Raw genomic sequence first — 19,214 nt, 5'->3', positions numbered from 1 at the left:
CGGGGGCGTGCCCCCACAGTGATGCCATCCATTTGCATTTTAAAAGGTCTTTGCTTGCTAACCTCTATGAGTTAGCAAGGACTCGAATCATACTCTTGGTTATGATTGCCAAGCTACTCTGCTTTCTACATACTAGGAGTACCTGCTCCACGGGGGCTCTGCTCTCTCTTCTTAATTTCAGATTGCCAGAACACTCGGAAGACTCCTCATTGCTTGGAAGTGATCGTGGACGTGAACACAGTGAGTTCTATTACATAGGAATCGGTACTCTCTCCATGAGGGCCTACATTCCTATAGCTCTGAAGACTCCCTTCCGTCCAAGACGTTATCGCATGTACGGAGATCAAGAGTTACATTGGCAAGATTGCAGATAGGAACCGGTACTCACTCCACAAGGGCCCATGTTCCTAGAATCCTTTACAGACTCTCTTCTACTCTAGAAGCCATTTCATATACAGCAATTGTGAGTTCTTATTACAGACTGTTTGTGGGAACCAGTGCTCGCCTACGGCTCCTGTTCCTGAACATACTGAAGAATCTCTGTGGCATAGAGACCATTGCAGACATCGACGATTGTGAGTGTACCATCTTGTATCCAGTATACCCTGTCCACTCACCTCTTCTAGTCTCTCTCTACAGCTCAGCGACCCAGAGATTATATTCCAGTATTAGAAGGGCTTCAGCCTTGCCGGACACATCGACTCACTACTGCCACCATTGGTGGTCCAGCTTCCAGTCTAATAAAGAACTATTTGTGTCTAATTCAATACTCCAGCCTAGCTGATGGTCCCTCTCAAGATCTCCACTTGAGGGCGCTGTCATCTGCCATCAGCCCAGGGTTTCATCATTTTACTGAGTGTTCATTCTTTACACTTATAGTACGGTATTATCAACTGCCACTCTGTGGAAATTGCCCACAGCAGAACACTAACTCCGCCTACGGAGTATCACCTCGTGCTAGCCCCTCCCCTCGGGGGAGCAGCACAGAACATTATCTCCCACATGCTCTCTCTTACACACATACACATGATTTCTTCCACATGCTCTCTCACACACATATACATTCTCTTTCTCTCTCACATTCTTTCTCCCTCATTTACATACTCTCTCTTTCCCATATGCTCTCTCACACACCTACATGCTCTTTTTCTCCCACATGTTCTCTCTCTCTCACACACCCACACATGGTTTCTCCCACATGCTGTCTTACACACATGCACATGCTCTCTCTCTCATGCTCCCTCTCTCTCACACACAAACTATTCCTCACATGTTCTCTCATATACACATACACACTCATTCTCTCCCACATGCTCTCTCTCTCACACACACGCACATACACTCTGTCTCATGTGCTCTTTCATACACACACACACACTCTTTCTCTCCCACATGCTCACACAAACACATGCTCTCTCACAAATACATGCTGTCTCTCCCACATGCTCTTTCTCACATACACTGGCTCTTTCTCTTCCACATGCTCTCTCTCACACACACACACACACACACACACATGCACACATTATTTCTCTCCCACATATACAGATGCTCTTTCTCTCCCACATGCTCACAAACACACGATCTCATACACACACATATGCTGTCTCTCCCATAGGCTCTCTAACACACATAGGCTCTTTCTCTCCCACATGTTCTCTCGCTCTCTCACACACATATTCTCTTTGACATGCAAGTTGTCTTTCTCACATACTTTCTCTCCCTCACACGCTTTCTCCCACATGCTCTCTCATTTACTTTCTCTTTCCTACATGCTCTCTCACACACACATGCTCTCTCTCTCACATACACAATCACATACACACATGCTCATACATACATGCTCTTTCTCTCCTACATGCTCAGAAACCCATGTTCTCACACACACATATCCTGTCTCTCCCACATGCTCTCTCACACACACATATTGTTTTCTCCCACATGCTCACACAAACATATGCTATCTCTCCCACATGCTATCTCTCACTCATATAGGCGCTTTCTCTCTTACATGTTCTCTCGCACACATACACACATATATGCTTTCTTACACAAACACACACACAAACATGCTCTTGCACTGGCAGTTACAGCAAGGAGACAGTTGCAGTCCAAGTCTCCAACCAATGGTCTGAGAAAGTACAAGGAGGGAAGCTACTTCAATGCTTGCAAGAAACCTATCCTCTCGTGCTCTTGGTAGATCAGATCTCTACCTACTTCCCCTGCTCCTGTGCTCCTCTTCCTGTTGTCCCTAAGTGCACATCAAGGACCTCCTCGCTCAGAGGTATGATGTTAGTGCTGCTGCATGGGGGGGGGGGGGAGCTTTATCATATCACTGCCTGGGTGCCTCTTTGTCTCAGGTGGGATGCAGAGATCAGAGATGCACCAGCTGAACCAGTCTTTCTGCCACCCCCAGGCACCATGACACTCCAGGCAGCTACCTACGCTGCCTAATGTTTCCGTCAGCCTTGACCCCCACATAAAATATTTCTCCCTTTCCTTTCACTGTTCTTATAGTGCCAGTAGCTCTTCCACTGCCCCTGCAACAGCCACCCTCTTTCTGCAGTGCTACATCCTTCACTCTTTTATTGCTCCAGCACAGGTAGTCCCCACCTTATTCCTGAAAAACTAGCATCTCTCATCTTCTTCCTGCAGTGCTGGTAGCTCTCACTCTGTTCCCACAGGTTTAGTATAGTACTCTGACCACTCTGATCTATCACGAAGCCTGTTCTCTGATATATCCTGAGGAAGTTGGAGGCTTGCTAACATTACAGAATCTGGAAGATGTTCTCCAAATTATAGAGACAGAAAATGCTTGTTTATTAATAATTTATATTGTCATTTAAAGCCATTGAAGACCTATATTTTTACCAATAGGGAAAACATTTCAAATTAGCTAGCTGCTGGGAAGGGGTATGCATTCAAAAAAATTCTTTTTTCTTTTTTTCATTTTGTTTTGGGGAAGATTTTTTCTTTTTTTTCTGTACACTCTTTTTATTTTCGTGTGCACTACATCCCAATTAGTGGGCACTATTTTGATTTAGTGTACAATAAAATAATTAGTGTATACTATTCAAAATGAAACAAATGACAGCACAACCCTCCTGCTGGGGCAACTGATTGACCACAGGTAAAAAGTGCAAACGCCTACAGACTGTCAAGCAAGAAATCTTCTGGCCTAGTATAGCAGGGAGAATGGTTTTGCTGTGACCCTAATAGAGGACAACTACAGCATCAACTTTTCTGAAGAGTAAATACCAAAGGACATAGTTCAGATCATAGTAGAGTGGTATCAAATCCCTCTCCCAACAATTCAGACCATCCCTTCTCATGCTGCTAAGAAAGGAGAATCCACATGCAGTCTTTCACTAGGAAAGCTGAATCCACATATTAGTCTGAAATAATATGATCACTCAGATCCTAAGATCCTGGATCACTTTGAGAAGGAACAATAGGAGTAGCAACGATGATATACCTGTCACGCTAGCTCTCCATTACCAAGAGGTCTGTTAATATGTCAGTCAGGAGAAATAATTAGATAAAAGGAGAAAGTGGGATTAGCAAGGAGGGGGGACCCCTGCACCTCTTAGCCACAGAACTGGCAGTAGAAGAATGAAGCATTTATTTATAGGATTTATTCCCGCTTTGTCCAAGTTACATAAAAACAAACACAAATTTCCTGTACACATAAATCAAATAAACACGAGGCAGACCCCCACCCCTGGATCTGGTCACTGTCCCTGTATTACAACACTCTAGTAAGAAGCCATCCGTAGCCCTCAGTCCCTTCCACCTGGAGGGACTAGATTGGATGCATGAACACTATTTAACCTAGCCATTTTAAGACACATTAGGGCAGATTTTAAAAGGGTTACGCGTGTAACCCCAAAAACCCGCTCCTGCGCGCACCGAGCCTATTTTGCAGAGGCCCGGTGATGCGCGCAAGCCCTGGGACGTGTGTAAGTCCCAGGGCTTGAAAAATGGGCAGGGCAGGGGCGGGGAATGGTGGTGTGGGGCGGGGGCATGGCCAGAGGCTTCTCCACTGCTGCTGGGCCCAGGGATCACGCGCCGGCACTTGGCCGGTGCACGCAACCTACGCCTGCCCAGAGGCAGGTATAAATAAAAAAATAAAGGTGGGGGGATTTAGATAGGGCTGGGGGGCAGGTTAGATAGGGGAAGGGAGGGGAAGGTGGGGGGGGGCAGAAGGAAAGTTCCCTCCAAGGCCGCTCCAATTTCAGAGCGGCTTCGGAGGGAACGCGGCTTCGGAGGGAACGCGACTAAAACCAATGCCGGGTTTATTGGCGTCGGTTTTCATGACTGGCGTATGGCAGTCATGAAAACTGTCTGGGTTCGTGTTAGCAAGGATGTGCTAGCGACCCTAGCGCATCCTTGCTAAAGCGACCCCCTAATTTAAATATTGCATGGCGCCCCCTGACATTGCCATGCGCATGTTATAAAATCCTGGGTCGGTGCACGCAAGGGGGTGCACACTTGTGCACCTTGCACACGCCGAGCCCTAGGGCTCGGCGTGTGCAAGGTGCACAAGTGTGCACCCCCTTGCGTGCACCGACCCAGGATTTTATAACATGCGCATGGCAATGTCAGGGGGCGCCATGCAATATTTAAATTAGGGGGTCGCTTTAGCAAGGATGCGCTAGGGTCGCTAGCACATCCTTGCTAACACGAACCCAGACAGTTTTCATGACTGCCATACGCCAGTCATGAAAACCGACGCCAATAAACCCGGCATTGGTTTTAGTCGCTAAAAACGCCTGCTCCTGACAGGCGTTAATAGATGACAGTTAAATGTGCGTCGGAGACTCTGAGAGGGTGTATGCATGAGAGAGAGAGGGAGCCTAGGTGTGAGGTGTGAGAAAGGCAGCCAGTGTGCAGAGGTGTATGAGAGAGAAAAGGGGGAGTCTGTATGAGGGTATGTGTGTATGTGTGTATGAGCACTAGAGAGAGGGAGCATGTGTGTGTGTGTATGTGTGTGTGAGAGAAACAGAGAGAGAGGGACAAAGGGAGCCTGTATGAGGGGCAGTACTGAGAGAGGGAATATGAATGATATTGAAGATGTATACCACTGATACCGCTTGAGATCTATTGTGTGGTGAGAGCAATAGATGTAAAAAGAAAGCACCATTTTTCAGATGCCGAGATCTACACAATTTATGTAAGTACATTAATTTTGGATGTTTCCCCTTGCTTTTTGATTTTTTTGGTTGATCTTTCAGGGGTTTCTGCTTTTTGGTTTTTGTGATTTTTCATTGTTGCACTACATACAGAGTCTGCATGTTTCTATTTATACTTTATGGTCTTTTTATTTCGTATTTGGTGAGGGCCTGTCTGTGTTCTGCATGTGTAATGAAGGTGAGGTATTCTGCTAGCATGTAGTTTCTGTGTAGGGATCTTTAGCAGTTTAGCTTGTTCTGTTTTTCTAATAGGAGATGTACTGGTGTTTTAGGGCCTGGAGTAATATTTGCAGTGTTGCCTTTTCATAGGTAAGGCTGTTACTGTTTGAGTGCTAGCAATTAGAGCTGTTTTGGTATGGGAGGTTAACTATATTGTAATTATAATTCAACTTACTCATGGCTTTCTAACAGCCAAGCCCACACCTGATGCACTTTTCAATGTGTCTAATATCATACAAGTGCTACACATTTGTATTAAACTATGATCTTTAATGGACATCTTCTATATTCACCCAGGTCAGATCTTGAAACTGCTGCCCTGCTTCTTGGACATAGTAAGGAAAACTGATATGTCATCTCTTCACAAAACATGACCCAAAAAGAAAAACATTTATTTATTTATTTATTTATTGGTTTTTATATACCGCCGCTCATCAGAGATATCACGTCGGTGTACAGAGAACGAAAAAACATATTTGACTGGGTAACCTGCTGATATGGCTGTGCCAAAGGAAATAGGCATGAACCAGTTCAGTGAATCAAGGAAGAAAACATAAAACTTCAGAAGTTCCAAAATTCTAATTAAGCAAAAGAGACTGAAGAAAAAGACCCCCTTCTCAGTATCTACAGGGCTCCTCTACTAGTCTCAGCAGACTAAAGCAAACTGAGCCCCTGGACTACAGCAACATGGAAACTATTGCACATGGGCAGTGAAAGAGATTTGCCCTTTTCTGAAAACTCTGAAAAAAAGATCTATCCATTCAGTGCAGAGCATGGTCATGTGACCCATATGTGTGTGTGATTAGGTGAAATGCTTATCTTTAGAGATCTATGATTGCCACAGCTGTTTACACCAAAGTGAAGAACAATTGGCTGGAACAACTGATTTAAAAGAGGCCTAAAAATAGCAAGAACTCATGTAATATAAGATATCGAACAAACCTTAAAAGAGAGGGGCTTTCATTTCATTGTTTAACTAAAGGAGTTTCACTCTCAGGAAAGGGTGCCCCTTTAAGTTACTGGTAATTGGATAGAGCAGCATTCTTCCTCATCAATTCTCTAGTCCAATCCTTCCATAACCCAAATTCTCTCTGCTTAAGCAATACATATCACAGGGGTAAATATTCAAAGAGGCACTGAGCAGCAAAGTGAACCAAACCAGTTAATGTTGGCCGTAGGGATGTGCAGTCATTTTGTGTCATTTTTTATACAAAAGAAAATTAAACAAAATGATGTTTGTTTTGTTTCACTATGCCCCCCAAACCCCCATCCCACCACAGCTGCCCACACTGCCGTACATTAAAGTCCAGGACTTTCTTCCACTAACCCCCAACATCCCCCCATACCAGCTTACCCATAACAATAGGCGTTCAAAGAGGGGCAGGAGTGATTTCTAGTCACTGCTGCCCTGCCAGTGCAGTATTTAGAAATGGTACCAGCTGACCCAAGACCAGCACCCTTTTAAGAACATAAGAACATGCCATACTGGATCAAGCCTAGCATCCTGTTTCCAACAGTGGCCAATCCAGGCCATAAGAACCTGGCAATTACCCAAAAACTGTCTATTTCATGTTACTGTTGCTATTAATAGTAGTGGCTATTTTTTAAGTCAACTTAATTAATAGCAGGTAATGGACTTCTCCTCCAAGAACTTATCCAATCCTTTTATAAAACCCAGCTACACTAACTGCACTAACCACATCCCTTTGCAACAAATTCCAGAGTTTAATTGTGCATTGAGTGAAAAAGAACTTTCTCCAATTAGTTTTAAATGTGCCACACGCTAACCTCAGGGATGCCCCTAGTCCTTCTATTATCCAAAAGAGTAAATAACCGATACTAGGGATGTGAATCGTGTCCTCGATCGTCTTAACGATCGATTTCGGCTGGGAGGGGGAGGGAATCGTATTGTTGCCGTTTGGGGGGGTAAAATATCGTGAAAAATCGTGAAAAATCGTGAAAAATCGAAAAATCGAAAAATCGAAAAATCGCAAAACCGGCACATTAAAACCCCCTAAAACCCACCCCCGACCCTTTAAATTAAATCCCCCACCCTCCCGAACCCCCCCCAAATGACTTAAATAACCTGCGGGTCCAGCGGCGGTCCGGAACGGCAGCGGTCCGGAACGGGCTCCTGCTCCTGAATCTTGTTGTCTTCAGCCGGCGCCATTTTCCAAAATGGCGCCGAAAAATGGCGGCAGCCATAGACGAACACGATTGGACGGCAGGAGGTCCTTCTGGACCCCCGCTGGACTTTTGGCAAGTCTCGTGGGGGTCAGGAGGCCCCCCACAAGCTGGCCAAAAGTTCCTGGAGGTCCAGCGGGGGTCAGGGAGCGATTTCCCGCCGCGAATCGTTTCCGTACGGAAAATGGCGCCGGCAGGAGATCGACTGCAGGAGGTCGTTCAGCGAGGGTTCCGGCGCCTCGCTGAACAACCTCCTGCAGTCGATCTCCTGCCGGCGCCATTTTCCGTACGGAAAATGGCGCCGGCCATACGCGTATGGCCGGCGCCATTTTCCATACGAAAACGATTCGCGGCGGGAAATCGCTCCCTGACCCCCGCTGGACCTCCAGGAACTTTTGGCCAGCTTGTGGGGGGCCTCCTGATCCCCACGAGACTTGCCAAAAGTCCAGCGGGGGTCCGGAAGGACCTCCTGCCGTCCAATCGTGTTCGTCTATGGCCGCTGCCATTTTTCGGCGCCATTTTGGAAAATGGCGCCGGCTGAAGACAACAAGATTCAGGAGCAGGAGCCCGTTCCGGACCGCTGCCGTTCCGGACCGCCGCTGGACCCGCAGGTTATTTAAGTCATTTGGGGGGGGTTCGGGAGGGTGGGGGATTTAATTTAAAGGGTCGGGGGTGGGTTTTAGGGGGTTTTAGTGTGCCGGCTCACGATTCTAACGATTTATAATGATAAATCGTTAGAATCTCTATTGTATTGTGTTCCATAACGGTTTAAGACGATATTAAAATTATCGGACGATAATTTTAATCGTCCTAAAACGATTCACATCCCTAACCGATACACATTTACCCATTCTAGACCTCTCATGATTTTAAACACCTCTATCATATCCCCTCTCAGCCGTCTCTTCTCCAAGCTGAACAGCTCTAGCCTCTTTAGCCTTTCCTCACAGGGGAGCTGTTCCATCCCCTTTATCATTTTGGTTGCCCTTCTTTGTACCTTCTCCATTGCAACTATATCTTTTTTTAGATACGGCGAATAGAATTGTACACAGTATTCAAGATGCGGTCTCACCATGGAGCGATATAGAGGCATTATGACATTTTCCGTTTTAGTCACCATTCCCTTTCTAATAATTCCCAATATTCTGTTTGCTTTTTTGACTGCCGCAGCACACAGAACCGACGATTTCAATGTGTTATCCACTATGACGCCTAGATCTCTTTCTTGGGTGGTAGCTCCTAATATGTAACCTAACATCGTGTAACTATAGCATGGGTAATTTTTCCCTATATGCATCACCTTGTACTTATCCACATTAAATTTCATCTACCATTTGGATGCCCAATTTTCCAGTCTCACAAGATCTTCCTGCAATTTATCACAATCCACTTGTGATTTAACTACTCTGAATAATTTTGTATCATCTGCAAATTTGATTACCTCACTCGTCGTATTCCTTTCCAGATCATTTATAAATATACTCCACTGCCCACTCCCCTCCACCGACAAAATTGTCCATTGAATCCTACTCTCTGTTTCCTGTCTTTTAGCCAGTTTGTAATCCACGAAAGGACATCGCCACCTATCCCATGACGTTTTACTTTTCCTAGAAGCCTCTCATGAGGAACTTTGTCAAATGCCTTCTGAAAATCCAAATACACTACATCTACCGGTTCACCTTTATCCACATGTTTATTAACTCCTTCAAAAAAGTGAAGCAGATTTGTGAGGCAAGACTTGCCTTGGGTAAAGCCATGCTGACTTTGTTCCATTAAACCATGTCTTTCTATATGTTCTGTGATTTTGATATTTAGAACACTTTCCACTATTTTTCCTGGCACTGAAGTCAGGCTAACTGGTCTATAGTTTCCCGGTTTGCCCCTGGAGCCCTTTTTAAATATTGGGGTTACGTTAGCCACCCTCCAGTCTTCAGGTACAATGGATGATTTTAATGATAGGTTACAAATTTTTACTAATAGATCTGAAATTTCATTTTGAAGCATGGATAAAAGCTGATTTTACTGCATAAATATTTTTAGTAAATAGTCCCCCATAGTTACAACACAACTCCTGATGTTTCATGCACAGCCTTACTCCACTATTGAAAACATTGTGCTGAATAATTAGAATTATTCTGTGTAGTGAAAAGCCCTTTAAGGAATTTCATTCTAGAACTCAAATGCTATTTGTGAGGGATATTTATAAACATATTGCAATGTGCTGGCCTGGATGGACTTTTGCAAGACAGAGAACATAAATACGCATGTTTTAACCCAAAGGAAGGACCATCATTCCAAATGTAGGCCCGTTGGGAATAGCAGCCATGGCCAGTAATTGGGACAATGTTAGTTACTGTATTTAACACATTATATATGAATATATGCTGACGCAGCATGATAAGAAAACTCAGGCATACCATGCTAATAACTATGTGGTCAATATTCAAAGGATTTGTCCAGTTTATTTTTGTTTAAATTTGTTTAGGCAAATCATTGCCTACATCAATTTATCTGAGTAAAAAAAGGCAGGCACTGGGGTGTTAACTACTGCCTGAATAAACTGAAACTATACCCTGGGAACACCCCTAGCATAGTCTTTTTACTCTAGTAACGCTAGTCAGACAAATTGCTATCCTAAAGTTACTCAGATCACTTTATTCAGCTGAGGGGAGATATGATAGAGGTCTTTAGGATCATGAGAGGTCTTGAATGAGTAGATGTGAATCGGTTATTTACACTTTCGAATAATAGAAGGACTAGGGGGCATTCCATGAAGTTAGCAAGTAACACATTTAAGACTAATCGGAGAAAATTCTTTTTCACTCAATGCACAATTAAGCTCTGGAATTTGTTGCCAGAGGATGTGGTTAGTGAAGTTAGTATAGCTGGGTTCAAAAAAGGTTTGGATAAGTTCTTGGAGGAGAAGTCCATTAACTGCTATTAATCAAGTTTACTTAGGAAATAGCCACTGTTATTAATTGCATCAGTAGCATGGGATCTTCTTGGTGTTTGGGTAATTGCCAGGTTCTTGTGGCCTGGTTTGGCCTCTGTTGGAAACAGGTTGCTGGGCTTGATGGACCCTTGGTCTGACCCAGCATGGCAATTTCTTATGTTCTTATGTTCTTAACTTTATCTGGGCAGCTTCAATGGCAGTTTTTCCTGAATAAGTGCAACTGAATATATGGATTAAGTTAACTGGATAAACTAAATCTGGATAACATGCCCACTCAATGGGTACATGAATATGGACCTCTATATGATGCCATAACTAAAAAATTTGCAAACAAATCACTCACCATTCCACTGAACGAATGTTGCAACAAGATTGCATGGCCATAAAGAAGAGTCCTGTGTCCTCCTCCTTGTGATGCCTATTGAGATAAACAACTCATTAATAACCTGCAGTACTACCATTACAAACATTACATCCATTATTACCACAAGTTAACACACTGCAGCACTGCTAGCATCACACCCACATCCTTAATAGCAGCTTGAAATAATGGAGCTAGTCGAAATGTGTTCTTTACCGCTAAAGAAATATACAGGCACAGCACGAGTATTAGGTAGCATTAGGCAGTCGCCTAGGGTGCCGGAGGTGGGCGAGGCAGGGACGCAAGGGCACCATGTTTCAAATGCACGCAGTTGAGATGAGAGCAGCAGTGGCATGCCAATGGAGGTTTTTTGAGCAGGAGAGAAGAAGATATTGGGTGGTAGGGATGGACATGCATGATTTGGCAATTTGGGGAGGGTAGAGGAGTGAGAGAGAGAGAGACATGACATGGTGACATTACTGCCTAGGACAGCTGTAGATCCTCGCACTGGCACTGGAAATATATTATAGTTACATGAGACATGAGGAACATCAAACTACAATGCTTAGCATCTCAAAAATAATACACATGGAATGTTTTTCGAACAAGGAAAAAACACATAGCATTGGAAGAAATAAAAAGTTAACTATCCAAAGAGATTGTGCTACCGTGTCATACCAGTGCATCATAGCCAGAGAAAGCGGTATGTTTCCAGGACTGATATTGCAACTTCCCTCTTCTTTTTGGATAAGCTTTATGGCAGCATTTAGAGTGAGAGAAAGAAGACTAGAATAGTGTAAGGATGGAGAAAATCAAGGTTCCTGTTTGTACCCCCAGATCAGTCCAGACAAGTGGTTTATGCATCCCTACCAGCAGATGGAGGCAGAGAACAAAACTTTGAGGCAATGTTGCATAACTGAGAGTGCCACCTGCAGTCCCTCAGTATTTCTCTGTCGCTAGCAGATGGTAGAGGTGCAAACCTGCAGTCTGCAGTTGTTTGAAGAAAAAAAGATAAGAAGAGGATTTGGCTCCCTGAGGTGTTAGGTTACTTTGTGGGCCATCCCTCAGGTGGAGCAGGGTTAGCAGAAGGGAAGGAGGATTTGGGAATCTCTGTCTGGACTCAGCCCTTCTTGACAGGAGAATAGCCAGGGGTCCTGGTTCCCTCTCCCCCTCTGGGCCCTCTCTTGCTTGGTGGGCCTGTCTCCTCAGCCTCCTATCTTCAGAAGCAGGGGAGTAGTTCTTTCCCCCTTTTAGTTGTGGCCTGTCTCTTTAGTTTAAAAAAGAAAAGGAGAGATTTGAGGCAGGGGGATTGGCAGGACCGGAGGCTCTGTGCAAGGCTGAGGAGTGAGTAAGTATTTGTTTTCCTACCGAGAGGCAGGTTAGAGGGAGCATGCTGTATTGCCTACCTTCATTGGGGTCAGCTGAGGGCTGAATTTCAGCACCGGGACAGCGGCGAGTACAATCGCGGAGGCTCTGTTTATGTTTAGGCCCGACCGCTTGTGCAGGCCCAACTGCCCCAGCATGCCGGCTCCCACGTAGTGTGGCAAACTTTACCGTGGCTGCAGTTTGAGGCAAGCTCGCCTTGATGTGGCCTCGCTTTGCTGCAAATGTTCCTCGGGGGGCCGTTGACCACGGCGGGACCCCCGGGGAATGACACGAAGGTGCAGACGGCTGGGATGGCTCTAGAATCTTCGGAGGGAGGGTCAGAGGAGCCAACGGCCATTTTGGACTCACATGCTGAAGTAGAGGCTGCCATTTCTAAGCCCCAGGATTCTCTCCCCACAATTTTGCCTGTGGGAAAGGACCCTGCTGATGGCAGGGGATGGGAAGGAGTTCATGAAGAAGCTAATCAGGAATCTTCCTCCTCGGACCCGGAGGCTTTTTCCACAGGGTTTGTGCTTCTCATTCATAAGGTTTATTTAGCCAGGAAGGAGCTAGGGGCAAAGACACCCTTGCCTAGGAAGTCCTGGATAGCGAAAAAGGCTAGAGGGCCCGCGGAGTCAGGAGCAAACTTGCGTATGCTGGGTCTCGGGCGCACCCTGGAGGAGTAGGATTTGTCGGATAGCCTGGATGATCCTGAACAGCTTCAAGTGAGTCCAGTGGGATCGGACAAGGACCCTGTTGGTGTCCTGGGAGATCCAGGGCAGGACCTGGACCAGAATCCATTGGAAGCTTTGGGAGACCCCATGCAGGATCCAGACGCTCAAGACTCAGATGCTGTTCCAGTCACGGAAGGAAATGATTTGCAAGTGGTTCAGCTGTTCAGAAGGGATAACTGGGTGCCTTGATTCCTCAGGTTCTAGAGGAGCTCAGGATCAAAGCCGCCCTGGAAGACTCGGACAAGGAAGGGGTGAGCCCGCTGCTGAAGGGGTTGCAGGGACCTCCTACCACTTTCCCGTTGATGAAGCAGGTGAAGTTGGTGGATTGGGAATCTCCCGAGGCAGGCCTGAAGGTCGCTAGGGCTATGGGGAAGCTATATCCCTTGCTGGAATAGACCTTAGAATCATGGAGAATTACCAAGATGGATGCAGCCATGTCAGTGGTTACTAAAAAGACAACCATACTGGTAACAGGAGTGGCAGCTCTCAAGGTTGTCTAGGATAGGAAGCTGGAGATCCTACTCAAACAGCTCTTTGAAGTCTCAGCTTTGATCCTTCGGGCAGCTGTGTGTGGAATTATGATGCAGAGAGCCTGTTTGTCCTGGGTGCAGAAGGCACATGACAAGCATTCAGGAACTTGACACTTATATTCACCAAAACTGTATATATATGATGTATATTTGACCACTGTGATTACAGAAACATCATATTCATGAGCTGAAAACAGTTAGTACCGTGTAGTCTATGAATTTAGTGTGGACACCTCATAAACACAGAAGTCGCATAAATACTGGTAACATTGAAGCTCCAATAGTGAGTCACTGCCTTCAGGCTCACCACACCTTTGAACAACTCAAATGGACAATATTGGAACAAGTACACAAGAGTGATCGCGGTGGTGATCTTAGTTGCCAGCTCAACTATCGCGAGCAGTGGTGGATTTTCACCCTCGCGTCTGAAGCTCCAGATGGGTTAAATGACAGTATTGAATGGTCTTCACTGGTTTAAACTCTGATTGGGTGTTGTAGCTACCTCCTCCAAATCTGACTGGCCAGTCTCAAACTTCCTGTTTAGCTTAAAAAGATAGTAGTAATGGCAGGTCCCTGCTAGTTAAAGCTGAAACCGAGTAGCAGTGCATGCAGAGAGACAGACACAAAGAACATATGCTATCTTGTACAGCGTCTTGGACTGTTATTTAACACAACTATAAAGATAAGTACAACTCTTTGTTTTTATATTATAGACTCCGCACAAGTTTTCCACCCCTGAGGAAGCCCATGAAACACAAACCGTGTCGGGTCGGTGTTGTCAAATGCTGTCCAAGCAATGCTAAGATGTGTCCGGGTTCCAAACAAAATTTCTTCTTAAAAAAAAGTTTTCAAAAAAAATGTTCACCGAGTGTGGTCACCGATGATTGTAAATTGGTTATACAGTCAAAAATAACTTAATTGACTTGTTAGCAGCATTCACACGCTGCACAACCTTGGCGTGAGGTACTCAAAAAAGAAGCCCATGCAGTTTATGAGGTGTCCACACTAAATTCATAGACTACACAGTACTGACTGTTTTCAGCTCATGAATATGATGTTTCTGTAATCAAAGCATTCAGGAACGGCATCTGAAGCAGCACAGGCAGCCCGTTTAGAGGGGGGTTAGCCTATGTGGCCAATACTCTGTTGACATGGTCCAGACTTCTGCCAGGAGTATGGTCTCAGAGGTGGTGGCATGAAGGCTCCTGTGGCTGTGAAATTGGTCAGTGGATGTGTGGTCTAAAGCCCAGCTGTCAAACCTCCCCTTCAGGGGAAGCTCCTCTTCGGGGAGGACTTGGAGCAGCTTGTGAAGCAGAGTTGAAAGACAATAAATTACCTGAGGACAGGAAAGGTCCTAGGAAGTCCTTTCCGCCACAAGCCTATTTTTGAGAGGCTAGGAGATTTCGGGTATACAGAACCCCTGCACCAGCATTACAGAAATAGAGTTTGTGCAGATGGCAGCCCTTTTGGAATCAGCTCAGATCCTCAAGGGTCAGTGGTTCCCAAGGGGGGAGCGGAAGTAAGGTAGGACACTGAAGGTGTGTTGGTCCACTTCTCTCTAGAAGCTATCAGAGGGAGGCTCTCTCTCTTTTACGAGGAGTGGACCAGAATCATATCGGACAGGTGTGTCCTGCAGGTGGTAAGAGATGGTTACGCCTTAGAATTTTCTTGGCCATTCAGGGATGCCTTTCCAGTCTCCCTCTGCTTCTCCCAGTGCAAGCGAGAGGTGGTGTGGGACACACTACAGTGCATACAACTTCTGTGCGCCATTGTTCCGGTGCTTCCTCAGGAGAGAGAGCAGGGCAGGTATTCTGTATACTTCATGGTGCCAAAGAAAGAGGGGATCTTTCAGCCCATTTTCAATCTGCAGAAGGTAAATACGGCCCTCTGGGTGCCGCGTTTTTGGATGGAGATGCTGCGCACAGTGATAGCGGCAGTGTGCAAAGGGGAGTTTCTAGTGTCCTTGGACTTGTCAGAGGCCTATCTTCATATCCCCATTCAGCCTGAACATCAGATGTTCTTGAGGTTCATGGTTCCATTAGGCTAACATGGCAAACCATGCTCCCAGATAATGCAGACACTGAGATGGCTATAGACTACTCCTTGAGAAATGGACTATCCAAACCTTCCTTGTGCAACACCTCCACAACAATCATCAGCACCTGAAAACATCCTTGGGGCTGTAGCAAACCAAAGGACAGGGGCTCAAATTTAAAATACCACCCCAAAACCATAAACCAAAGGAAGCACCAAATCCTTCCTTATTGGAATGTGAAAAGATGCCTCTATTAAAACCAAAGAGGTCAGGATTTCTCCCTTGTACATCATCAGAATCGGCGATTTAAAAGTTTCCATTATGAACTGAGATACCTACGAGAATCTGTTGATCTATTTCAGATATAGAAAGGAACAGAAGGACCCTTCATTCTTGGGAACCACAAGGTAAATGGAATAACAACCCAGTCATTCTTTGACCCTTGGAACTGATGCCACCACATTCAATTCGAGAAGCCTTCCCAACATTACTCTTATAGCACAATCCGATTACATGTACCTCAAAGAAATCTGAGATCAGCTAACAAGAGCCTGCTGACAATCCCAAATGTAAAATCCGCACACTTAACCGAGTTCAAAGATAGAGCAGTGTCAATCGCAGGCCCGAAATTATGAAACACCTTATCAGAAGAATTGTGACTCAAGGCTGATATAAAAAAATTCAAGGCAGAATTTAAAACCTGGATTTCAAATGTGCTTACTCTGAAAGTAACTAGAATTTCAATGCTTTCTTTTATCTTATGATGTGATATGTTATTTTATGCTGATTTTAGTGTAGATTAATGTAAGTAATTATTTTAGTATTTAATGTAATTTTAGCATTGAATTTTAGTACTTATTTATATTGTTAGTTTTATTGTTTCTTTTTTAGCATTACTTTATTCAATGTTGAGCTGTATTTTGATGTGATTTTTACTGTTTTTTGTTTATTTATTGTAAACCGATATGATGGTACTCCGATATGTCGGTATATAAAAAAAATAATAAACTATAAGCTATCGTGTTTCTCTTCCTGGCAGAGCAACAGGAGGGAAACCATAAAAGTGTCTGAAATGCCAGAAGCATACCATTGAAAGCCATATTCTCCTGTACAATATTCTTCCTTCACCTCACATCTCCTGAGCAGCACCTGCTCCTGGAGACTAAAATTCCTCGAAGGAGCTTCTAGCATAGAAAAATAATATCATCTAGCTCCCCATGGAATGCTTAAAATGATATTTAAGACCTCTACAAATGAGGAGCACAGTTGATTCCAAGGTCACCCAGAAAAAATGGGAAGGAAAGAAGGAGTTGAAAACCTGGACAAAGGGATAGTTACCATTTAGTCCGAGGAGGACCACACCAAACTGCACTCTGTGGGACTGAGAAAGGGAGGCCTGCTTCTTTTACTTTCCAACTTAACAAGCATAGCCACCATTCCTGCCTCCAAAATATTTCTCACAGTGGGAACAGGAATGCAGCCAGCCCCACCGCAGAACTCTGCCTCCTGACAGAGACAAACTGCCTGGATGGTTTTGCCCCCCCTCAGATCTCCAAATTCACAGCTCTGTGGCTGCCTTCCCCTTTTAAACAAGCTCAGTAACGCTTAAATGAACCTTCCATTTTCTGCTTTCAAATTTCAGCAGAGCTATAGAGCCCGGTCCCCTTCCTGCACTCTACAGAATGAGCTTTGATTCTCTCCCCACACCAACATTCATTGCCATTGCCAGCACTTTGGGGAGAAAAATCTCCTTCATATCACCCAACTTCCCTGTGATGGCCCAAGTCTATCAGACTACTGCTCCAGTCTCCTGCTCAGGCAACTCTGCCTGCTTTTTTTTTTTTTAACTTTAAGCACTCAGCCAACCTAAACAACAGGAAGTGAAAACCTTTATATTTTTTTTTTCAGAAGGAGGACAGCAGGGGGAAATGGGTAAATAAAGAACATTATTTATTCTTTCAAAATACACTAGGAAACTCCATGAAACTAGCAACCAGCATGATCGTGCACCACAAAATGTGCATGAAGTTGAACATAAAGGCACAAACAATATGTGCATATGCTCTGGCGCATGTACCTCCAGCATAACTCTCAGTCTTTTAAGCCTACCAAGACAGACGTCATAGGAGTGGAGCTTAATCCAGGAGGAGGACTGGGAGGCTCTCAAACTGACAGGCACACCGCAACGCAGTGGCAGTAGTAGATGGCAAAACACTATCACTGCCAAGATGGAAATGGCGGAGAAGGGTCCAGCAGGCCAGTTGGTAAGGCTCAGCAAACACAATCCTATGCTGTTACTCCCAGGCCTTTAAACCTGCTGAAACAGACATCACAGGGGCAGAGCTTAGTCCAGGAGGAGGATCGGAAGAGTCTCAAACTGACAGGCATACTGCACAGCAGTGGCAGCAGTGGATGTTAAAACGCTGTCACTACCGACATGGAAATGGTGGAGAATATTCCAGTAGGCCAGAGGTAAGGCTCAGCAAACACAATCCCATGGCATTGCTCCTGATTCTTTAAGCCTGCCGAGACAGATATTATGTATTGGCACTGTGGTGCATTGGCTTTGTGAGTGAGATTGGTGCTGTGCATCCTGACTTGGCCATAGTCTTAATGAAAGATTATTTTGACCCTGCATGCCAAATGAAAGTAAGTTCTCTGTGGAAGGAACCTACAGCCAAACAGTTTGCACTCTTTTGCACCCAAGTTAGGATGCACAGCACAAAAGTGTATACTGTTCCTCTTCATCCAGTCAGACCAGTCCAGATGAATAAGTTTTATTCACTGATCAGCAGATAGAAACAGAGACCTACAGATTCACTGATGTCACCACTTATATGCATCCATGCTGACCTCTGCTTGCCAGTATTCTCTGTCTCTAGCAGATAGTAGGGAAACATCCTGTGCTGTGGATTACAGCCTAGTTAGGCTGGGTGAATGGAAAAGTAAAGTTAACGTGCAGTCCCTAGGTGACCGGTTCTCCCTCCTTCAGTGGAGCATAGCCCTGGACCAGACTGATATCTGTTATGCAGCTCCTGAGGTGAAAGCCTAGGCTCTCTCCGTTAGTAGAGCAGCGCCTGAACTAGAAGGGCTCCCAGTGGGCTAATGCTTGAGCAACCATTTTCCCCCAATCTCTTTTTAATCTGGGATCTGTCTCATTTTTGTCATAGGAGTAGATTGTCTATGACATTTTTCCCTGGATCAAGAGAAAGCCTTCAACAGAGTGGATCACCATTATCTCATGCAAACCCTGCAGGAGTTTGCGTTTGGCCCCTGATTCCTGGTTCTCCTTTACCTCCTGTGCTCATTTGCAGAGTAACTGGTGAAGATGAACTTGTCCCTACAGCGATTCTAATGTTCAGTAGAGAGGTATTTCAAGGCTGACCACTATCTGGGCAACTGTATGTATTAGCTATTGAGCCCTTCTTATTGTACAGAAGACCTTGTTAAAATGAACATATACCATGACAGCAAGTTGTACACAGTAAATGGAGCACATAATCACTGTCTGCTTGTACTGGAAACAAGGGCCTTAGATGTGTGTGTCCTTGGGCTGAACTTATTCATAGAGGCATGCTGACACCCATGACTAAGAATAGTGCTGTTTTGCATGTAGGCACACACTATCAGGCCGATACAGA

The 19,214-nt window shown here is 45.0% G+C and overlaps 1 protein-coding gene across 1 annotated transcript in view; it reads right to left on the bottom strand.

The window, feature by feature from the left end:
* The window catches only part of RYR3 (ryanodine receptor 3), a 1,291,138-nt gene that overhangs the window by 1,177,989 nt on the left and 93,935 nt on the right, over positions 1-19,214 (bottom strand). The window contains 1 exon segment of the mRNA XM_029600192.1: positions 10,892-10,966. Within this exon segment, the coding sequence (XP_029456052.1) occupies positions 10,892-10,966 (75 nt within the window).

Source organism: Rhinatrema bivittatum, chromosome 4 (genome assembly GCF_901001135.1).
Source record: "Rhinatrema bivittatum chromosome 4, aRhiBiv1.1, whole genome shotgun sequence".
NCBI lineage: Eukaryota > Metazoa > Chordata > Amphibia > Gymnophiona > Rhinatrematidae > Rhinatrema > Rhinatrema bivittatum.
The sequence above is the reverse complement of the archived record's forward strand: the minus strand, read 5'-3'. Positions and strand labels throughout refer to the sequence as shown.